Genomic DNA, 24,922 nt, shown 5'->3' with positions numbered 1-24,922 from the left:
GGGGGGGGTATAAACACTATTATACACAACGTATATTCTCCAAGTATTTGCTGCAGCAAATACTTGGAGACAAGACGGCTGCCTTGTGTAGACTGATCCACTGTCCGATTCAGCAGTCCCAGGTCGACTCTGTAATCAGACACGTCATCAGTACTAGGGACACTCTAGGGCACGTCACTTACCGGCTCAGACCCAAACGCCCACCCATCCACTCCATAGATGGCGTTGCTGTCTAAGCGCCACCTCACTAGAGGTCAGCAGCGGCTGTGTTATGAGCTGATCAGGACGGGAAACTAGCCCGTGTGGCTGGTATTTCTTGTCCTCACTTGATGGTGCGTCCATTTGGAGGGGGTTTCGGGAGCTGACCCACAGATTGCGCGGTCGTCACTGCTCCGTGCTCGGACGCTGGATTCGGGTCCGTAACACCTCCCCACTAAAAAGAATTTGGTTTGGGTTTCTATAAAGAAAAACACAAACCAAATTAGTACGTGGATACAACTCCACACGAACTCACGTACTCTAAGAACTGGAATGGCGAGGATGTCTTGTCCACAGAACTGTCCGAACGGGAAACTCTGGCACAGATGAAACTTGAAGATATTAGGCAATGACCTGCCTGTTGCAACATCCCACACCTTCACCGAGATGTCAATCCGGAGTATAATCTCACATCTCTCGAGTAAGGATCAGTGTAGGCACGATCTGGGGTGAATTGACACTTCCCTGTGTCGTGGCACCGATGATGGCTGGTCACAGACGGCATTTCTGGTGCTGGTCCGGTAGTCCTTCAGGGAGACGGGAACCTGGAATACAGGGGTTGGATTATTTAGAGTGACAGCGACAGTTGAATTAGTACTCACAACATACGCCTCTACTAGGCTCACTCCTAGTTCCAACAGGGCTGCTCGTACTTCGAGGATGGCATTCGCTCTGCCACCGTCAGGTCGACCAACGTTCTGTATAACGCTGCATTTAGGCTCAGCTATCACGCGGGGGGCTGTCAACCTGTCGGAAACAGTCACTCATAATAGCATATCTCGTACCTCCTGTATCTACCATCACCTTCCAGGTCCCTCCTTTGACTGCGACACTCACAGTGCACGTCTCTAATCCCTGGGATCTCTTCGCGATGTTCATGGGAGCCATCATCTGTCGGGTCGTCCACTGGTCCTTACTGAGAACACATACGAGAACAAAACAAAACACCGCTAAGAAACATTTGGTTAACTTAGGGATAAGCTTCCTGAGCCTTTAATGTTCATAACCGGCTATATCCATTAGCCTGGTTTGGACTGAAGAGGGCACTAGAACCTTCACACATACCTCACATACCTCCGACGTCTGGGGAATCTCTGGCCGGTTAAATGAACGCTGTACCTTGCCATACCGCAAGTACACATCCGCCTTCGCTCCAGACTCTGGGGTATCCGTGGGTGCTTGCACATGAGACCTCTCTTTATGCTCAGTTGCCTCTGCCATCGTAACCTCATGTTCCTTATTGGGAGAAGAATCAGGAGACTCTGCTAGAAAACTGTAGATTCGGTCGTCAATCTGTAGGCGAGAGGAAGGATTAAACATTTTATCTGATTCCGGGTCTGACTGTACCTGGACATTACCACTGCCTGCTGTTACCTCAGTCCTTGCTGTTCCGGCTGACTCGTCCGCGACCTTGGGAAGATTGTGGCTCCAATCTGTCACCAAGTCGTTGGCTAGTATCACGTCAATCCCAGCTATAGGTAGGGTATCGACTACTGCCAACGCACATGTGCCGCTGAAGTAAGGCGAGTCGAGATGTACCGGCACTAAGGGGGCGATGTACTGCGTCCTAGGAAACCCAACCAGGACAACCTTTTGTCTCCCATCCACACTCACTCCCTCGGGTAACGAGCTACCCACGATCAGGGACTGGGCTGCTCCACTATCTTTGAGCACTACAACTGATCTACCAGTGTGATCACTCGTTACGTACCCGCTTGAAGTGTGGGGGGGCGAACAAACTTGGTCATTCCTGCGTAGTCGTAGACTGGCTTCCTGCTGGTGTTGTCACACAGCTCATCAACATCACCTCCCTACGTGCGCTGCTACCTCTTCTGCCTCGGCACATAGCAGCTACATGCCCTTTCTGCCCACAAGTCCAGCACACCACATTCCTCCTCAGACTCCGGTGTTTAGGACTGTTAGGACTAGTCCTTCGAGGACTACTTGGGGGCGTCTTCTCAGTGCTTCGTGGGACGGGTCTCTCTTCTTCTTCATGACGAGGTATGTCAAACCGGCGTGGGTAATTCCTTGGGACATACTTAGCAGAAGGCCTATGCGTTTGGATGTATTCCTCAGCCATGGTGGCTGCCGCACTCAAGGTCTCCACCTGCTGCTCTTCCAAGTATGTCTTCAGGTCTCCAGACAAACAATCCTTGAAGTCCTCTAACAGTATGAGCTGCTCGAGGTCTTCTTTGGTCTCCACCTTCCGAGAGGCACACCATTCCTGGAAAAGTCGCTCCTTGATTGTGGCGAATTCGGTGAAAGTGTGCTCTGAGGTCTTTTTCAGGTTCCTGAACTTCTGCCTGTAAGCCTTAGGAACCAATTGGTACGCCATGAGCACTACCTTCTTCACCTTGTCATAATCGCCAGAGTCGTCAAGGGACAACGTAGAGTAGGCGATTTGGGCCTTCCCAGTCAAGACTGACTGTATCATGATGGCCCAATTCTCCCTTGGCCACTCCAAAGAGGCAGCGACTTTCTCGAAGGCCGCGAAGAACTTCGACACTTCCTTCTCATTGAATTTTGGGACCATTTTGATGTTCCTCACCGGATCAAAAATACTTGTTTCCATTCTTTGCCTCCCACCACCTAACCGCAATACTTCTAGCTCATGTTGTCTCTGTCTTTCTTTTTCTTCTCTCTCTCGCTCTTCTCTTTCTCGTTTCTCTTCTCTTTCTCGCTCTTCTCTCTCTCGTTTCTCTTCTCTTTCTCGCTCTTCTCTCTCTCTCGTTTCTCTGCTCTTTCTCGTTCTTTTTCTCGTTCTCCTCTTTCTCTTTCTCGCTCTTCTCTTTCTCTTTCTCGTTCTTCTCTCTCTCGTTTCTCTTCTCTTTCTCGCTCTTCTCTTTCTCGTTCTTCTCTCTCTCTTTCTCGTTCTAATTCTAAACGCCTCATCGCCAATTCTTTTTCTTTTAATTCTCGTTCTATTTCTAACTTCTTCCATTCTATCTCACGATTTATTTCCAAGGCACGCATTTTGACTGTAAGTAAACTTATATTTAGCTCACCTGCATCACTGTCAATGTCACTGCCTTTATCTTCCTTTTCAGTGGAAGCTACTTCCTCACTTTCTTTTGTACCTTGTGCCTCACTTTCCCGTTTCTCATCGGCCTTCAAATGCCGGTGAACCTTGGACAAGATCTCCACACGGGAATCACTGGCACGTATCTTGATCTCCAGGTAGGCACTCACCAGTACGAGTTCCTGTTTGCTCAGATATTTTAATCTGGCAAGACAGTCCTCCCTGTTCAGAAAAGCCTGAACATCGTCCAGATCGTCGATGGTCGATTTTTCTGCCATTGTCACCGAGATGGAAGCACTTAACACACCGCTTTCACGTTAGCACTTAATCACAGCGAGCACCGCACTGCACAATATTGCACTTAGTCACTCCGAGCACCGCACTACACAATATTGCACTTAATCACAGCGAGCACTTCGCTATACAATGTTGCACGTTATCACACCGAGCACCGCTCTACGCAATATTGCACTTAATCACAGCGAGCACTTCGCTATACAATGTTGCACGTTATCACACCGAGCACCGCTCTACGCAATATTGCACTTAATCACAGCGAGCACTTCACTATACAATGTTGCACGCTATCACACCGAGCACCGCACAGGACGTATAACGTCCTAATAGTCACACACAGGGGGAATTATTTACAGGGATTGCGCCACTTTACCACCCCTGTCAAACATACTTGACAAGGGGTCGGATCCCGCTGGGGATGCCAATTATGTTACGGCCCTCTCGGGTCGCAATCGGGTTCTTTCTCTGATGTTGTTAGAGGTAGGGTATCCGGCCCCAAGCTAATAGTGGCTTTCAAGGGGTGTGATCCGTAACGCAAGTATATTAAAGGGGAAGGGAAATTAAGGCAAAAACTTAATATTATAATTATTACCATCACCATAAATACTATATAAATGATTACACGGGGGGGGGGGGGGGGGGGGGGGTATAAACACTATTATACACAACGTAGTCTTCCTCTGAAGACTCTGGACGTTCACGGTGCTCAACGGTGCTAAGCTCTTGGTCCTCTTGTGGCCTCACGACGAATCCTTCGATTCTCTTGAGTCTACCCTGGCCACAGGCCAGCCAAATCACAGTTCCACTGGGGGCACCGTCGTGGAGGCCTTCAACCACAAGTCCAGCCGGTGGCTGGCAGGTTCCAATCAGCAATGCTGGTTAGGCCACTCCACGATTGATACTAAGGTAGCGAACCCTAGTCAGGAGCCTCGTGTGATCCGACAGGTCACTCTCCTTTCCACAACACCCCAGTGGTTAAGCGTCTCCACCAGTCAGTCCCGGGTATGACAATCCCTCAACTGCCACTTCACAGGCAGGCTAACACCACAGTGTTCATCCGGGGGGCGACTCACAGCTGCTGCAGCAAATACTTGGAGACAAGACGGCTGCCTTGGGTAGACTGATCCACTGTCCGATTCAGCAGTCCCAGGTCGACTCTGTAATCAGACACGTCATCAGTACTAGGGACACTCTAGGGCACGTCACTTACCGGCTCAGACCCAAACGCCCACCCATCCACTCCATAGATGGCGTTGCTGTCTAAGCGCCACCTCACCAGAGGTCAGCAGCGGTTGTGTTATGAGCTGATCAGGATGGGAAACTAGCCCTTGTGGCTGGTATTTCTTGTCCTCACTTGATGGCGCTGTCCATTTGGAGGGGGTTTCGGGAGCTGACCCACAGATGGCACGGTCGTCACTGCTCCGTGCTCGGACGCTGGATTCGGGTCCGTAACATGTGTGTCCCCCCCCCCTCACACACCAGCCCGAGGGTTATGTGTCCCCTTCACACACCAGCCCGAGGGTTATGCATCCTCCTCACACACACCAGCCTGAGGCTTATGTGTCCCCACACATGTTGTACTATTTTTTTTTTTTAATTTTGCCCCGAGGGGCGAGTACTGATTCTGATTCATATCTCACATTCCCAACATTTCTCTATCCCTCTTTAACAAGTCCAGATTTGTTTAGTTTTCCCACTACTACTTCCCCAAATATATACTGAAACTCATGCTGTGCATAAACATGCTGCAAATCATGAATTTTTGTAGTATGTGGATGGAGCAAAATAACAAAATAATTCATGAACTATTTATTATAATATACAAAAAAATCAAGCTGATGAAGTATCTCTGTTAATTTAAAGTGGCCAACTGCTAACATTAAATGCATGACCACATTACAAAATAGTATTTGTGGTACATTCCTAACACTTTTCCTGTTTCCTCCACAGCCGATGCCTTCAACATTTGCCAAAAGTTTGACTCAATTTGGTATTCTGTCATTACAATTTGACCTAAGAGCCAAATTCCTGCCAGCTACATGTTAAATATTGCCAACACCATGTTAATTACTCCCAGTTATTTTTTCTTTCACCTTCTAGCACAAAGCACAATATATTCTACAGCAGTTCTGTTTTTGTTTTTACTTTACATTAAGTGTCAACCATAATTCAAGTAAAGTCAAATTCAGAACTAAAGTGTTAAAACATAGTTCAAGTACGATAATTGTGGCCATAAGATTCATCTCAAAACAATAGAGTAGCTCAACACTTATAAATATCCAAATACAGTAGAGGGCAATTCATATAACATTTGTAATGTGAGGACGGTATCAAAGCACTGAATATTTATACTAAAGGAGTAATATATTGTAACAGCCAAAATAAAACAATATGATTTATCACAATTGACTTATGCTTATGCCTGTTACTTGCTTACAAACATGAGCAGGCCTCACTGCAGATGTGAGCAGGCCTCACTGCAGCCGTGAGCAGGCCCCCACTGCAGACGTGAGCGGGCCCTACTGCAGACGTGAGCGGGCCTCACTGCAGATGAGAGCAGGCCCCACTGCAGACGTGAGCGGGCCCTACTGCAGACGTGAGCGGGCCTCACTGCAGATGAGAGCAGGCCCCACTGCAGACTGAGCGGGCCCTACTGCAGACGTGAGCGGGCCTACCTGCAGATGAGAGCAGGCCTCACTGCAGATGTGAGCGGGCCCTACTGCAGACGTGAGCGGGCCTCACTGCAGATGAGAGCAGGCCTCACTGCAGATGTGAGCGGGCCTCACTACAGCCATGAGCAGGCCCCACTGCAGACATGAGTGGGCCTCACCGCAGACGTGAGCAGGCCTCACCGCAGACGTGAGCAGGCTTCAGTCTTCTACAGAAGTTTCAGGGATACTTTATATGGCTACAAAAAGTTTAAAGCTTTGTGCCATAAAATACTTGGCTCTTGTCTGGCCCTCATATCTGATTCTAAATTTTAATGACAACAGTATTAAAACTCAAGTTACTTTAAATATACATGTGTGCATAGTATAGCCTGGTAACTACTAAAACAATGTTGCTATACTAACCAGAAAAAACAGTGACAATGCTTTAATAGTATCTTAAGTGATAAATTTCAAATTCTAAAGAATAATATATTTCTTTCAGAGAGGATTTGAAGGCCATACAATGACTGATTATAAATTATATTATGTAATATAGGATTAGTAATGCTGCAAAAAGCACATCTTGTTGGAGGATTACAGCAAATTTGAAAATATTTTTTAGAATCCTCAAAGTCACATACTATACAAATACAATATTATTAAAAATATATAGTGTAAAGTATGCTGTTAGTGCATCACTGTATTATACCTCAGGGAGGACTTGATTCTACTAGTTTAAAATCGTTACTCATTATAAAGTTTTAGAAAATAAGTTCAAATGTATATAAAAATTAGTACAGTACAGTAGTTTTATAATTTACAATTCCACTTCTGGATCTTTGCTAAAGACTAGAATAACTGACTTTATTTAAATGCATCAACATGCATCATGCTAGTTACAAAAATAGAAACAATAAATTATGGAGATCATTATATCTGATTAGGAATTAAAACAGCTGTAAGACATACATTTCTGAAACATTCACAGTTCACACTGATACAAAGACAAAAGGATGTATAAATCTTAAATAGATTAAATGCAATTACATTATATATGGAATCCACTAGCAGGAACCCAGACATATGGTTAAGTTAAAGCCGTTATTGCCTCCGTGTTAATACAATATCACAACTACTACTACTACTTTGGTTGTCAGAAGCAATTATTACCTTAAATGCAACTTTCTTAGTCGCTTGAAGAAACCAACAAGCCACTGCTAACAAATTACTGTATAATCTATTTAGAATAGAGAGGAACGTCAATATGTAAACACCCAGTTGACAGGTTTCTTCTAATCAATAGTAAACACATCTAAATATGAAACATTCTATGAGAAATATGTTGACCAGACCACACACTAGAAGTTGAAGGGACGACGACGTTTTGGTCCGTCCTGGACCATTCTCAGGTCGATTGTGAAGAGGAGGTAGAGACAGGCAATAAATAGGCAAGAGAGAGCCGAGATTCAGAATTTTTTAATTTTTTTTTTTTAAATTTCAGAATTTAGATTCTGAAATTGCCTTTATCTACAAAACAATTCTCTCGCCTTGGTTATCCTTTGCATTTCATCAACTGTGCCTACTCTCAAGCTAAACGAAATTTCTTTCATCCTAAACCTGCTTCCAACACTTGTAGCACTGTACTATGCCTTCCCTTCATATCTTAACTCAAAACTTTTACCAATACCTTTTGTCCTCTTGACATTAAACTCGCCTTTCGACAAACTAACACACTTCGTAGCAATCTAGTTCACACTGCTCCTCCTGCTTCTAATGCTGCTGGTGTCTACTCTATTTCCTGTTCATCTTGTCCTCTCCAATACTTTATCGAAACTGGCCGTACACTGAATGACAGACTTAAGGAACACAAGAGAAGTGTTAAGTCTGCAGACACTAACAATGCTCTCTTCTGCCATGTGAGGGATTCTAATCATCCCATTGATTGGTCTTCCTCCAAAATAATCTTTCCTGCCTCTACTCTTCACAGACGCCATCTTGTAGAATCGGCTCTGATACACAATGTACCCAACATGAACTTGAGTCCTGGCTTTGTTGCTGTGGACTCTTCCCTTTCACAGTATATACTCAAATGCTCTAATCTTTCTAACAAACGTGACTTAACATAAGCTTATCCCTTCCATTTATCTTTCCTTTTCTTTCTCTCTTCTTCCCTTTTTCTGTTCATTGTCTTCTCCTACGCTCCCTTGCTATCCTCTTCTTATTCCTATTACTATCTCCTTCTCATTCGGTGGTTATAATAGGAGCTGCCTCGTATGGGCCAATAGGCCTTCTGCAGTTCTCATTATTACTACTATCCCCTACACCTTACTTTCCTCCTCAGGTCTCTCTTGCCTATTTATTGCCTGTCTCTACCTCCTCATCACAATCGACTTGAGAATGGTCCAGGATGGACCGAAACGTCGTCGTCCCTTCAACCTCTAGTGTGTGGTCTGGTCAACATACTTCAGCCACGTTATTGTGACTCATCGCCTGCATGCTATGAGAAATATGCATCTGAATAAAATTATTCAAATATCAGAGGCTGCTAGACTAAGTGCGTCAAGTTCTCCTGCGAGTCAATTCTAACCAATTGCTGTATCACACTACAGTATATCCTGCCTCACCCTGATGCTCCACACCAGACGACTTGCATAAGCACTAAACGATTTCCATTATGCTTCATTTTTAGAACCAAGTTAATTTATGACATTAAAGTTTCTGAGTTTACTGTAAAGCAAAATTTTTGTTTCAATAAATTACACACTTCCTTGCTTTTTTTATTTCACATTTAATGCAGTATTCATTTCAAGAGCTGATAATGATAGAAAAATGCAAAGTTGAAAAGTAGATATTATTGATGACACATCCCTTGTAAGCCCTGAGAGGTGAAACATTCTATTCAATAGTCTACTCTCAAGTAGGTAAATAATTATCAAAAGAAGGCACCAAGCCAGGGAGACTATGTAGCACCATCAGATGTGTCAGATATTCAAAAGGCGCCAAATATCACTAAGGATGCCAAGGCGAGAACAAAAACACATAAGGCAAACAATATCAAAGGTATCTGACTCGCCAAGGATTCTATCGAGGAACAGGTGCCCGCAGTCTAGTCTCAATTTAGAGGCTATATAATAAAGGCTAAGTTTAAATATACAGCATGGTATATAATTTCAGAAAACAAAGGTCATTTAAAATTTGTAGAGAAATGATCCAGAATATGAAAGCATCAACAAATTAAATGTACATTTTCTTGTTTCAATCAAACCTTTAATTTTTAGTTTGTGACAAGTTTTGTAATGAGAGCAAATATAAAAAAACCAAGTTTTGTAATTAGAGCAAACATGAGGTTTTACATAGATGGAGTGATAAACACGTGTGTGGTGCAGGTACCTGGTGTAAATGCAAGACTTTATTAAGGTCTCTTATTTGCCAACATTAGTAATTGTCAAAAGAAGGCACAAAGCCGGGAAGACTATATCATCTTCCTCCTGTCCTACTTATTACTTGCTTCACAATTTAGTTTTTCAGTACAAATCTTTATTAAGAAAAAATATGCATATTTGGCAAAGATTCTGAATGAACTATTTGAATTAAATTGAAAACTAACTAAATATTTGTTCTTGGATGGGTCTGAAAATGATGGCTGAAGCACCCAACCAAGGTAGTGGGCACATTCAAGGCAGCGATGAGCCACACTCATGCCATTTATCACCACAGACTACCAATATTTCTTGGAAATACTTGACAACATTTTAATTTGAATATTTTTATAGTTATGTAAACTAGGCATTATTGCTCATTTTGTGAATAAAAATTTAACCACAGTCAAAATCATGCACTGACTGAATAGATAAGGGAAGCAGTCAAAGCAATAGAGTGTAGGAAGGGAATGCATAGACTGACCAATTAAAAGAATAGGGAAGATAGAACCAGAGTAAGGACTAAAATGGGCACTAAAAGGGTGAGAAAATGTGAGAGGAATGGCAACAAATCAGCGTTGAATGTAATGAAACGCTAATTTCTGGGCGAGGCTCGGTGGTTCCCTGAAGCTACAATATCTGATATAGTGCCAGACTACAAGGGAGATTATGAACCAGACCCTAGCTTCCTTAAAGAGACGCAGAGAGTAGTGGCATGCATGAAAAAGTTAGGTAAATATATTCATGTCTGCCACCACCAAGGGAAGGGACACCCAGCACCACCCAGAAAGTCAGGGAAGCAAAACAGACCACTGCTGGTTAGAAACAAGATAGCAGCATCAAAACAGCCTACAGCTCCCCCAACAATATAACAACAACATTTGTGAAACTAGTGCGAGCTTATCGAGGCCTGGTCGAGGACCGGGCTGCGGGGACTCTAAGCCCCGAAACCATCTCAAGGTAAGGTTCGTCCCATCTTCCCTACCTCGTTACAAGGTAGGAGGGATTCAGACTGGGTCAGCTGGCTGCTCCACCACCAGTTCTTATGATGATGCAAGCCATCTTGCTGCCCAGGGGAAGGAAGGGAGGGAGGGAGGGAGGGTGTCAGGGAGCCACCGGGCTTACCCAGAAATTGCCATTTCATTACATTCAACACTTGTTTTCCGAGGGAAGCCCCTTGTGGCTCCCTGAAGCTAACTACCCATGGAGACAGAAGAAAAAGGGCACTAACCATGGGAGAGGAAGCACCGCAAGTATCAGGACAACAAACAGATTATCGTCACAAGACATATCCCAAGGCCACACAAGGCCAATTTAGTATTTACTATTATGATTATACAAATATTGTATTATGCATGCACACACATGTGCATAATACCCAATATACAGGCCTGAATAATTGTAAAACTTTTTATGCATAACATGCTTCCAACAATAAAAATTTATATATATATATATATATATATATATATATATATATATATATATATATATATATATATATATATATATCAAAGTGTTCTTTCTGTAAGGATCCACAAGGTCTTCTCTGAGTACTCTTTATTTTCTTCTCCGAGGCTATGGTGTGAGGTATGTATATATATATATATATATATATATATGTCGTACCTAGTAGCCAGAACTCACTTCTCAGCCTACTATTCAAGGCCCGATTTGCCTAATAAGCCAAGTTTTCCTGAATTAATATATTTACTATAATTTTTTTCTTATGAAATGATAAAGCAACCCTTTTCTCTATGTATGAGGTCAATTTTTTATTATTGGAGTTAAAATTAACGTAGATATATGACCGAACCTAACCAACCCTACCTAACCTAACCTAACCTATATTTATATGTAAGGTTAGGTTAGGTAGCCAAAAAAAGCTAGGTTAGGTTAGGTTAGGTAGGTTAGGTAGACGAAAAAACATTAATTCATGAAAACTTGGCTTATTAGGCAAATCGGGCCTTGAATAGTAGGCTGAGAAGTGCGTTCTGGCTATTAGGTACGACATATATATATATATATATATATATATATATATATATATATATATATATATATATATATATATATATATATATGTATATATATATGTATAAATATATATATATATATATATATATATATATATATATATATATATATATATATATATATATATATATTTTTTTTTTTTTTACCTAGAAGGGGTACCACCTCTGGTGCAAATGTATATATATATATATATATATATATATATATATATATATATATATATATATATATATATATATATATATATATATAGCTCAGTCTACTGCATTCTCTCACTTATGACTACTGCCATTGATGTCTGTCAACAAACAATAGTTAATAAATAAACAAGCATGATGAACACTATACATTCAGCCACCTGCCGGGACACTACTCAGGTCACATCTTTCTATGCACTACACTGAAAGCTTATATAAAAAAAGATAAAATAAAATAATATAAATAAAATATCCAGTATATAAAAAGCACAGATGAAAAATTGGCATATTTTATCATTAGAGAAAAATCTCTAGAGCTTTAGTCATATATGACTGACTGGTTATATGTATTACAGTATATATATTTACTTATTTATTTATTTATTTATTTGAGGGACTGTGCTCAGGAGTCAAACTGGCGGCGTATACACTTGAGTGCCGATAGTCAGCCTTGGGGCAGATTTAGCCGGAAATACAAGGTAATCTTTTACAGACTTCACATTACAGGCTAGAATCCAAAATGCAGATTTACCGTATCAATATTTTGTATGAAGCCCAGCACCCACAGCTTTTAACAAGTACAGTACTGGTATCTGGTACTAATGGTGTCCAATGGGCAAGTAAAACATGTTATCATTACCAACAACAAAAATAAGATTTACAGCAAAAAACCTTACAAAAACATAAGACACATTTTTATAAAATTGTACATTATATTTAATACAGGACCAAATCTTTGCATATACTCTAATCCCGGTCTATAGTCCTGTAAACATTTACATGGATGAGGACGCAACACACCATGTGAACCTTGAGGCAACACACCATGTGAACCTCGAGGCAACACACCATGTGAACCTTGAGGCAACACACCATGTGAACCTTGAGGCAACACACCGTGTGAACCTCGAGGCAACACACCATGTGAACCTTGAGGCAACACACCATGTGAACCTCGAGGCAACACACCGTGTGAACCTTGAGGCAACACACCGTGTGAACCTCGAGGCAACACACCATGTGAACCTTGAGGCAACACACCGTGTGAACCTTGAGGCAACACACCATGTGAACCTTGAGGCAACACACCGTGTGAACCTCGAGGCAACACACCATGTGAACCTTGAGGCAACACACCATGTGAACCTCGAGGCAACACACCGTGTGAACCTTGAGGCAACACACCGTGTGAACCTCGAGGCAACACACCATGTGAACCTTGAGGCAACACACCATGTGAACCTCGAGGCAACACACCATGTGAACCTTGAGGCATCACACCATGTGAACCTTGGGGCAACACACCATGTGAACCTTGAGGCAACACACCATGTGAACCTTGGGGCAACACACCATGTGAACCTTGAGGCAACACACCATGTGAACCTTGAGGCAACACACCGTGTGAACCTTGAGGCAACACACCATGTGAACCTTGAGGCAACACACCATGTGAACCTTGAGGCAACACACCATGTGAACCTTGAGGCAACACACTGTGTGAACCTTGAGGCAACACACCGTGTGAACCTTGAGGCAACACACCGTGTGAACCTTGAGGCAACACACCATGTGAACCTTGAGGCAACACACCATGTGAACCTTGGGGCAACACACCATGTGAACCTTGAGGCAACACACCATGTGAACCTTGAGGCAACACACCATGTGAACCTTGGGGCAACACACCATGTGAACCTTGAGGCAACACACCATGTGAACCTTGAGGCAACACACCATGTGAACCTTGAGGCAACACACCGTGTGAACCTTGAGGCAACACACCGTGTGAACCTTGAGGCAACACACCATGTGAACCTTGAGGCAACACACCATGTGAACCTTGAGGCAACACACCATGTGAACCTTGGGGCAACACACCATGTGAACCTTGAGGCAACACACCATGTGAACCTTGGGGCAACACACCATGTGAACCTCGGGGCAACACACCATGTGAACCTCGGGGCAACACACCATGTGAACCTTGAGGCAACACACCGTGTGAACCTTGAGGCAACACACCATGTGAACCTCGGGGCAACACACCATGTGAACCTTGGGGCAACACACCATGTGAACCTTGGGGCAACACACAGTGTAAACATACTGAAAACTGTTCAATATGCTAATGAAAATATTAAGATCAGAGGTTGTAATATGGGAAATTTATGTTGCACGACTCAAAAGTATTCAGCCATATTGTTTCAAACCTGTTAAGGGTTTGTCTGGAATATGTCAAGCACAAATGGCAGTAAGGAAACTTTAAACAGCTTCAACAGCCCAGTGAACAACCCACTGATTACTCGAAGGTAGCAAACATCTCTAAGGATATCATCCTTTGGTATTGAATTGAATAACTCTTAAAACACAGATAAGAATAGTGGCTGCAGACAAACAACAGGATACAGCTGCACACACAATGTACTCACTAGAAAGAAGATGCGCGAGAGATACAGTACCAAATAATATACATGTGGAAGATACTGGAGGGCCAAGTACCAAATCTACACAGTAAAATAACAACATACTGGAGTGAACGATATGGAAGAAAATGCAGAATAGAACCAGTGAAGAGCAGAGGTGCCATAGGCACAATCAGAGAGAACTGTATAAACATCAGAGGTCCACGGTTGTTCAACACCCTACCAGAGAGCATAAGAAATATTGCCGGAACAACTTTGGACATCTTCAAGAGGAAACTAGACAGTTTCCTCCAAGGCGTGCCAGACCAACCGGGCTGTGGTGGGTATGTGGGCCTGTGGGCCGCTCCAAGCAACAGCCTGGTGGACCAAACTCTCACAAGTCAAGCCTGGCCTCGGGCCGGGCTTGGGGAGTAGAAGAACTCCCAGAACCCCATCAACCAGGTATCAACATACATGTACACACATGTACTCAAACATACACAATGACATAAACATACAAATACATGCAGTAAATCATGTCTCATTATTAAAATAAAATTTCTTAAAATAATTAGTTATTTTAACATGGATGTTACTGATGTGCAAAAAACTGAGTCTTGTACCCTTCAGTAAATACTATATAAATAATTATAAAATATATCCAAGTCAATCACTGTATAAATATTGTTTCAACAACAAAAAATTTCAAACATTAAAAACTTATCAGATTCTTCATATATACACAACACAGACTCTTGCTAAAACACTAAGCGATCATCATTGCACCTTCCCAAGTCGAGCACCTGCTGGCCACACCATCATCATTAATCCAAGAATTGAATATAAATGGTTTACTATGTAAAGATTTCAACGCTTGTAAAGAGTATACACACTGTCATATGCATTTTTGCTCCCTTTGTAAACATGAATTCAAGTTACTGCTTCCCTTGCAAACATGCATACAAATTAGTGCCCCCTTAGCAAACATGCACATTCACTCCTCAATCATCTATATATTAGTTAAACTTTTCTAGAAGTTAGTTTATCGATACAGTAATAAAAATTAAGAAAAGACAATTTGCTAATGCTGAGACAAGATGGCTTTAAATGAGGCCATACCTAATTTTCAGAGCCATGCTCAACCAGCCACAGTAATCTGATGAACACCATACTAAGGGGGTGCCATAATGAAGTGTACACAGATGAGGATGGTTCTCCATGCTCATCATGTGTACACAGGTGAGGATGGAGAACCACCCTCATCATGTGTACACAGATGAGGATGGTTCTCCATGCTCATCATGTGTACACAGGTGAGGATGGAGAACCATCCTCATCATGTGTACACAGGTGAGGATGGTTCTCCATGCTCATCATGTGTACACAGGTGAGGATGGTTCTCCATGCTCATCATGTGTACACAGGTGAGGATGGTTCTCCATGCTCATCATGTGTACACAGGTGAGGATGGTTCTCCATGCTCATCATGTGTACACAGGTGAGGATGGTTCTCCATGCTCATCATGTGTACACAGGTGAGGATGGTTCTCCATGCTCATCATGTGTACACAGGTGAGGATGGTTCTCCATGCTCATCATGTGTACACAGGTGAGGATGGTTCTCCATGCTCATCATGTGTACACAGGTGAAGAGTTGGAGTACAAGAAATGAACAATCACAGAAGTATGTGTTGTTAGGAAAATAAATAAAAATGGAAATGTCACAAGAAGTTGTGGAGTGCCAAGTCAGAAATCACAAGACTGAGAAAATTGCTCCAAAATCCTTGTCATGCTAAATGAATGTATGATAACAGACTAGTGAAGACTATTTGAGTGCATTTAAAGGAAAATGGAAGAGAAAGGTCAAGATGAGCAGATATGATGAGTAAATACGAGGAGGCTGTGACCTGACTACAAATAGTACAGAGGGAATGATAGGCAGCAAGACTAGGTACTAGTCATACATGAGGTATGTTTGTACTGTATATGAGAACATTCAAAGAGTACTATACACTAGTCTTATGACATAGTGTTGTGTGGGTGTAGATGACGTGATGCAGTGTGGTGGTTCTGGCTCTCCATGCGGGTGTGTTGTGTGGGTGTAGATGACGTGATGCAGTGTGGTGGTTCTGGCTCTCCATGCGGGTGTGTTGTGTGGGTGTAGATGACGTGATGCAGTGTGGTGGTTCTGGCTCTCCATGCGGGTGTGTTGTGTGGGTGTAGATGACGTGATGCAGTGTGGTGGTTCTGGCTCTCCATGCGGCTGTGTTGTGTGGGTGTAGATGACGTGATGCAGTGTGGTGGTTCTGGCTCTCCATGCGGCTGTGTTGTGTGGGTGTAGATGACGTGATGCAGTGTGGTGGTTCTGGCTCTCCATGCGGGTGTGTTGTGTGGGTGTAGATGACGTGATGCAGTGTGGTGGTTCTGGCTCTCCATGCGGCTGTGTTGTGTGGGTGTAGATGACGTGATGCAGTGTGGTGGTTCTGGCTCTCCATGCGGGTGTGTTGTGTGGGTGTAGATGACGTGATGCAGTGTGGTGGTTCTGGCTCTCCATGCGGCTGTGTTGTGTGGGTGTAGATGACGTGATGCAGTGTGGTGGTTCTGGCTCTCCATGCGGGTGTGTTGTGTGGGTGTAGATGACGTGATGCAGTGTGGTGGTTCTGGCTCTCCATGCGGGTGTGTTGTGTGGGTGTAGATGACGTGATGCAGTGTGGTGGTTCTGGCTCTCCATGCGGGTGTGTTGTGTGGGTGTAGATGACGTGATGCAGTGTGGTGGTTCTGGCTCTCCATGCGGCTGTGTTGTGTGGGTGTAGATGACGTGATGCAGTGTGGTGGTTCTGGCTCTCCATGCGGCTGTGTTGTGTGGGTGTAGATGACGTGATGCAGTGTGGTGGTTCTGGCTCTCCATGCGGCTGTGTTGTGTGGGTGTAGATGACGTGATGCAGTGTGGTGGTTCTGGCTCTCCATGCGGCTGTGTTGTGTGGGTGTAGATGACGTGATGCAGTGTGGTGGTTCTGGCTCTCCATGCGGCTGTGTTGTGTGGGTGTAGATGACGTGATGCAGTGTGGTGGTTCTGGCTCTCCATGCGGCTGTGTTGTGTGGGTGTAGATGACGTGCTGTAATGTGGTGGTTCTGGCTCTCCATGAGACTGTATTCCAGGTGATTTGTCACCAGTTCTTCGTCTCAAAATGACCAGTTGCTAAAATGTATTTGGACCATAATCTTGTACTTCTTCCCAATTAAATGAGGGGAAAGCAGATTGCCTTACTAATAGTTTTCCCAATTTAAATTTTTCTCATGTATCAAACTATAACATTCATTTCTTGACTGATTGTACAAACATATTTTTATTAAACTACTGGACACGATTTTCAGCCTAACTAATACAAGCAGCAATGCTTAACCTTGAGTCACATGTGTGCAATAATTATACTATCATCACTTCAACTAAGCCTTACATTATATTTTTAAAAAAGGTCTTCCAAAATTAAATGTTTATGTTGCAAATCCTATGTAGCGTACTTCAGAGAAGAGCACTTCAATTGTATATTGGTCAGTTGTATTATTATATGTATTTCTCAATACCTTGGTAATATGTTTCTAGTGAAGCATGCCTAACTAGGGAAAGGCACAAGTTACATGATGAATATTTCTTTCCTAAAGCTTTTCAGTGGATCTTGTATAACTTACATTACAAATGTATTTTATGGGAAAACATCACGATGGTACACAATGAGTGCCTCCACGACTCTCGGCTCTTGAGCTGTATTTGCCAAGGCAAGCAGATCTGCTGGTCGAATATCATCACCAAAAGCAGTGGATTGGATAAGTGTGGGCGCGAAGACAGTGCTCAGGCTGGTGGCACTCATCTTATTGACTGCACTATGCTCATAAACCCTTGAAAAAGGAATATTAAAATGAACTCTCTGGTCATTTCAAATATTAAATGCAGTTTTTATTAAAAATTAATAAAATAATTTATTAATTATAATAAATAATTAAATATGCCAAATATTAAATATTAAATGCAATTTTTTATATAAATTATACATAAAATATTAAAGAATCAATATATGAGATCAGGACAATTCTTCTATTATCAATGTTTATGCCAACACACACACACACACACCATGGGTTCTGAGAGAATGTGCATCTGAACTCAGCATTCCACTTCACCTGATCTTTCAGGCATCCCTGTGTACAGGAATCGTAGCAGACGTGTGGAAACAGGCTAACATAGTTCCAATCTACAAAAGTGGCAGCAGGGAAGACCCCCTCAATTATAGACCTGTATCATTGACAGGTGTAATAGTGAAAGTATTGGAAAAGCTAATCAAAACTAAATGGGTAGAACACCTGGAGAGAAATGATATAATATCAGACAGACAGTATGGTTTTCGATCTGGAAGATCCTGTGTATCGAATTTACTCAGTTTCTATGATCGAGCCACAGAGATATTACAGGAAAGAGATGGTTGGGTTGACTGCATCTATCTGGACCTAAAAAAGGCTTTCGACAGAGTTCCACATAAGAGGTTGTTCTGGAAACTGGAAAATATTGGAGGGGTGACAGGTAAGCTTCTATCATGGATGAAAAATTTTCTGACTGATAGAAAAATGAGGGCAGTAATCAGAGGCAATGTATCAGAATGGAGAAATGTCACAAGTGGAGTACCACAGGGTTCAGTTCTTGCACCAGTGATGTTTATTGTGTACATAAATGATCTACCAGTTGGTATACAGAATTATATGAACATGTTTGCTGATGATGCTAAGATAATAGGAAGGATAAGAAATTTAGATGATTGTCATGCCCTTCAAGAAGACCTGGACAAAATAAGTATATGGAGCACCACTTGGCAAATGGAATTTAATGTTAATAAATGTCATGTTATGGAATGTGGAATAGGAGAACATAGACCCCACACAACCTATATATTATGTGAGAAATCTTTAAAGAATTCTGATAAAGAAAGAGATCTAGGAGTGGTTCTGGATAGAAAACTATCACCTGAGGACCACATAAAGAATATTGTGCAAGGAGCCTATGCAATGCTTTCTAACTTCAGAATTGCATTTAAATACATGGATGGCGATATACTAAAGAAATTGTTCATGACTTTTGTTAGGCCAAAGCTAGAATATGCAGCTGTTGTGTGGTGCCCATATCTTAAGAAGCACATCAACAAACTGGAAAAGGTGCAAAGACATGCTACTAAGTGGCTCCCAGAACTGAAGGGCAATAGCTACGAGGAGAGGTTAGAAGCATTAAATATGCCAAAACTAGAAGACAGAAGAAAAAGAGGTGATATGATCACTACGTACAAAATAGTAACAGGAATTGATAAAATCGACAGGGAAGACTTCCTGAGACCTGGAACTTCAAGAACAAGAGGTCATAGATTTAAACTAGCTAAACACAGATGCCGAAGAAATATAAGAAAATTCACCTTCGCAAATAGAGTGGTAGACGGTTGGAACAAGTTAAGTGAGAAGGTGGTGGAGGCCAAGACCGTCAGTAGTTTCAAAGCGTTATATGACAAAGAGTGCTGGGAAGACGGGACACCACGAGCGTAGCTCTCATCCTGTAACTACACTTAGGTAATTACACTTAGGTAATTACACACACACACACACACACACACGGGTTCTGAGAGAATGTGCATCTGAGCTCAGCATTCCACTTCACCTGATCTTTCAGGCATCCCTGTGTACAGGAATCGTAGCAGACGGGTGGAAACAGGCTAACATAGTTCCAATCTACAAAAGTGGCAGCAGGGAAGACCCCCTCAATTATAGACCTGTATCATTGACAAGTGTAATAGTGAAAGTATTGGAAAAGCTAATCAAAACTAAATGGGTAGAACACCTGGAGAGAAATGATATAATATCAGACAGACAGTATGGTTTTCGATCTGGAAGATCCTGTGTATCGAATTTACTCAGTTTCTATGATCGAGCCACAGAGATATTACAGGAAAGAGATGGTTGGGTTGACTGCATCTATCTGGACCTAAAAAAGGCTTTCGACAGAGTTCCACATAAGAGGTTGTTCTGGAAACTGGAAAATATTGGAGGGGTGACAGGTAAGCTTCTATCATGGATGAAAAATTTTCTGACTGACAGAAAAATGAGGGCAGTAATCAGAGGCAATGTATCTGAATGGAGAAATGTCACAAGTGGAGTACCACAGGGTTCAGTTCTTGCACCAGTGATGTTTATTGTGTACATAAATGATCTACCAGTTGGTATACAGAATTATATGAACATGTTTGCTGATGATGCTAAGATAATAGGAAGGATAAGAAATTTAGATGATTGTCATGCCCTTCAAGAAGACCTGGACAAAATAAGTATATGGAGCACCACCTGGCAAATGGAATTTAATGTTAATAAATGTTATGTTATGGAATGTGGAATAGGAGAACATAGACCCCATACAACCTATATATTATGTGAGAAATCTTTAAAGAATTCTGATAAAGAAAGAGATCTAGGGGTGGTTCTAGATAGAAAACTATCACCTGGGGACCACATAAAGAATATTGTGCAAGGAGCCTATGCGATGCTTTCTAACTTCAGAATTGCATTTAAATACATGGATGGCGATATACTAAAGAAATTGTTCATGACTTTTGTTAGGCCAAAGCTAGAATATGCAGTTGTTGTGTGGTGCCCATATCTTAAGAAGCACATCAACAAACTGGAAAAGGTGCAAAGACATGCTACGAAGTGGCTCCCAGAACTGAAGGGCAAGAGCTACGAGGAGAGGTTGGAAGCATTGAACATGCCAAAACTAGAAGACAGAAGAAAAAGAGGTGATATGATCACTACATACAAAATAGTAACAGGGATTGATAAAATCGACAGGGAGGATTTCCTGAGACCTGGCACTTCAAGAACAAGAGGTCATAGATTTAAACTAGCTAAACACAGATGCCGAAGAAATATAAGAAAATTCACCTTCGCAAATAGAGTGGTAGACGGTTGGAACAAGTTAAGTGAGAAAGTGGTGGAGGCCAAGACCGTCAGTAGTTTCAAAGTGTTATATGACAAAGAGTGCTGGGAAGACGGGACACCACGAGCGTAGCTCGCATCCTGTAACTACACTTAGGTAATTACACACAGACCCTCTGAAAGTTATCATGTCAACACATACATGCATGCACACATGCACACTCACATGTAATCAATTATGGATTATTAAACATGGGTGGTACACACACAAGGGGACACAGGTGGAAGCTCAGTACCCAATTGAGCCACAGAAAAATTAGAAAGAACTTCTTCAGTGTCAGAGTAATTAGTAAATGGAATGCACTAAGAAGTGATGTGGTAGAAGCTGATTCCATACACAGTTTCAAAAGTAGATATGATAGAACTCAGGAAGATCAGGAATCTGTACACCAGTAGATTGACGGTTGAGAGGTGGGACCAAAGAGCCAAGAGCTCAACATCCGCAAGCATAACTAGGTAGACAAATCCACAAGAGCCGTGACGAGGATTCGAACCTGCGTCTGGGAGCATCCCAGACACTGCCTTAATCAACTGAGCTACGACAGGGTAAAAGGGTTGAAACCGATGTTCTACTGAACTTACTGGATCCCATAGCCTCTCCGAGGCACAAACCAAGATTTTACATAACCCCCCCCCCTCCCTGCACCCGAGCTATGTCAATAGGCCGTTCTCCCTCTTTGCCCTTACATCATTACACACAGAGATCACACTAACGTGATGCATCAAATGAACAAATCCACAAGGGCTGTGACGAGGATTCGAAACTCGTGTGCAGAGGGGGTTGTGTAAAATCCTGGTTTGTAAAATCCAGACAGCGGCGTGGCGGCATGTGACGTCACACTAGTTTGCTTGTTTTCTGTTGGGGAGTTCTATCCATTAGTTCGGCTTTTGGTAGCAATTTTAACCAGAATAGGGGTTTGTTTTGGGGCGCTTACCTTTCTGGGTGTCTGATCCGGTTGATGGCAGACATAGAATGCTTCCAACCACACGGGGGTTTTTATAGGCCATTGCTCCCCTTGCCTCTCTGAGGGGGCCCGGTTCTGGCCGTGGTCCCCGGTAGGCCTAAGAACTCCATACACATGACTGATGCTAAAGTCTGACATTAGCCTATCAGCCTGGGATACATCCGGGGAGCCTCCGGGACTCACCCAGAAAATGGCATTTCATTACATTTAACGCTGTTTTTTTTTCCAATATGGCGGCTGTTTACTATAGCCCACTGAGCAGCATATGGGGGCCCCCTCTACCCCGTGGGCCGTTCAAATCTTGTGCGGTACTCCAAAACATCATATGATGTGGAGCGCAAGTTATTGCAAGTTACTCAACACATCATATGTGTTGCACAGTTTAAGGGTTAAGGGTGACTTTTAATGGAGTGAAGTATATGACAGAAGTGCTTCGGAATACCAGAAAATTGCAATGTGACGAGGATGGCAAACTTTGGTCAATAAGACAAGACCTCTCAAAAGAGGACAGAGAAGAGCTGAAAATGAATCTCATTGAATCAAAATGTCTAAATGGGGATAGAAATGAACAAGAAAGGAATTCTTTTTTCTACAAAGTGTCAGGGACTGGAAAGCTTGTGAAATGGTACATAAAGACAAAGCAACAAAATCATTAGAGGAAGGGAAATATATTCCTGAAAATAGTATATACCAACATAGATGGAGCGAGATCAAAAATATTGGAGTTGAAGGAATTCAGCTCAAAATCCCAGATATTGTCACATTAACAGAGACGAAACTTGAAGAAAATATTTTAAGCGAGATCGTATTCCCAAGGGGCTACTCAGTTTGGAGACGTGACAGGAAAACCAGGAAGGAGGGAGGAGAAGCTGTGCTGGTGAAAGAACACCTGAAGGTAAGAGAATTAATATTTGAAAACCCTCGAGATATTGACATAATGGCATTGCAGCTCTGGAATCAATGATAAGCTACACTACTACACTTAGGTAATTACACACAAAATAATAACAATAAATTGAATCAAACTATTACAAGAATACTAACCTGCCAAGATGTGAAATAATAACTTTGAGTGTTGCGAAGTGTGCTGGTGGCAGAGTCAAGAGAGCCTCTTGGATGCTTGATACTTGTGCTTCTGGATCACTCAACTCTGACAAACAAGAGACTAAATAACAAATCAGGGAAGATCACTCTTTATGAAATGTCCCTAAAATTATAATTGCATAATCCTCATAATTTTCAGGCGTATGAAAACTCAATAACTTATGTCAACAGTAAAACTTACAAGACTGCCACTTACTGCAAGCTGCCTGTAGTTTATTGAAGCAGTCAGTAGTGATAAGGGGAATAGGGAGAAGTCTGAGGTACAGTTTCAATACTCCAGCGACCACGTTGATGTCTGCGACTGCCTTCTCATTCAAGCTCACTCGGTTGCCATCTGCAATGAAAATAGTCATTTTTAAGTTGGTGACATTGTTCCTGGCCCCCCCCAAAAAAAAATTATATTAATAACCTTAATTTATATAACTGTATAAATACTGTACTTCTAACAGATGCACATTTACAGATTATTTCATTTTTAAAGACAACTTAAAAGCTGCCCTAAGATAGCCATTGACTGAGCAGTGTTACTTACAGGACAATATTCAGGTGGTAGCCAAGGCTAGTTAATGAATTATACAATATAAAAAATACAAAGGAACACTATGATTTCTGGAACTATGTTTAAGGTAAGTCTTATAATGGGGAAGGGGAGGGAGTGAATGGTAGAGCAAGAGAACAAAATGACAAACTGCTCAATAAGTATAGTATTTGAGAAATATTGTCATGACATAATATGGGTGTGTGCATCAATCAAAATAATACGAATCTTCATCAACTCTTTTTTTTTTTATTCTTTTATATATCAGCATCCTACTCACACATGTAGACCTTACCCATGTTTTCCCTTTTTCCCTTACAATACACACACAGACATAAAAGTTAAATTTAAAGCAATTAGATATCTTCCAACAAAATTAGAAACACATTCATTTTGAGGTGATCCAACACATTCATTTTGGGGCGCTCCAACACATTCATTTAGAGGTGTTATAGCATTTTACCTCTTTCAAAAGCCAACTTAAGAGCTTCTATTTGGTCTTGTGAACCAGGAATCCTATAAATGCCTTCTGATGCCAGGCCTCGTGCCTCCACCTCGATTACACACTCAGTCACGACAGCCGGTACATCCTCCCCTGTACCTCCTCGGATCACAAGGCTTGTTGTAAGATCAACACCAAATATACCTATAAAGAAAATGACACACATTTTTAAATATAGAAAATGAGGTACAATTACAATTTTCTTGATTAAAAACATCATTATCCATTTCCACCTTTTATGTGGGAAGGATTAGCGCAAAAAAATCAGCAAGCCATTCATGACATAATAAATATTACATGGACTCAGTGATAAAGAAGCATCACCACACCAACTAAATATCCACAGCTTCATGAGACTAGGCATACACTGTACCTTGTGTGTTGTCACATGTAATACAACATATCCACTTCCCTCTCATAAACTGTCACCATAAGCGCCCCATCATAATCTCCTCCACCTCCACTATCAGGCGGGAGTTGCCACAAAGATATTATTACTAAATTATTGCA

The 24,922-nt window shown here is 42.1% G+C and overlaps 1 protein-coding gene across 4 annotated transcripts in view; it reads right to left on the bottom strand.

Annotated features, from left to right (window-relative positions):
* Positions 1 to 525: 525 nt before the first annotated feature.
* LOC123745434 (N-chimaerin) overlaps positions 526 to 24,922 on the bottom strand; it is a 145,138-nt gene continuing 120,741 nt past the window's right edge. The window contains exons 7-11 of one of the 4 annotated variants that reach the window (XM_069300867.1): positions 24,374 to 24,556; positions 23,569 to 23,706; positions 23,313 to 23,418; positions 17,974 to 18,180; positions 526 to 803 (exon numbers count right to left, since the gene is read on the bottom strand). In XM_069300867.1, coding sequence (XP_069156968.1) covers positions 17,988 to 18,180; positions 23,313 to 23,418; positions 23,569 to 23,706; positions 24,374 to 24,556 — 620 coding nt within the window. In that variant the 3' untranslated portion in view covers positions 526 to 803; positions 17,974 to 17,987. Of the gene's footprint in view, positions 804 to 13,735; positions 18,181 to 23,312; positions 23,419 to 23,553; positions 23,707 to 24,373; positions 24,557 to 24,922 lie in introns of those variants that run through there. The other 3 variants (XM_069300868.1, XM_069300866.1, XR_011222048.1) reach the window with 3 other exon arrangements.

Source organism: Procambarus clarkii, chromosome 44 (genome assembly GCF_040958095.1).
Source record: "Procambarus clarkii isolate CNS0578487 chromosome 44, FALCON_Pclarkii_2.0, whole genome shotgun sequence".
Taxonomy (NCBI): Eukaryota; Metazoa; Arthropoda; class Malacostraca; order Decapoda; family Cambaridae; genus Procambarus; species Procambarus clarkii.
Note: the sequence above shows the minus strand (reverse complement) of the source record. Positions and strands in the feature narration are given on the sequence as shown.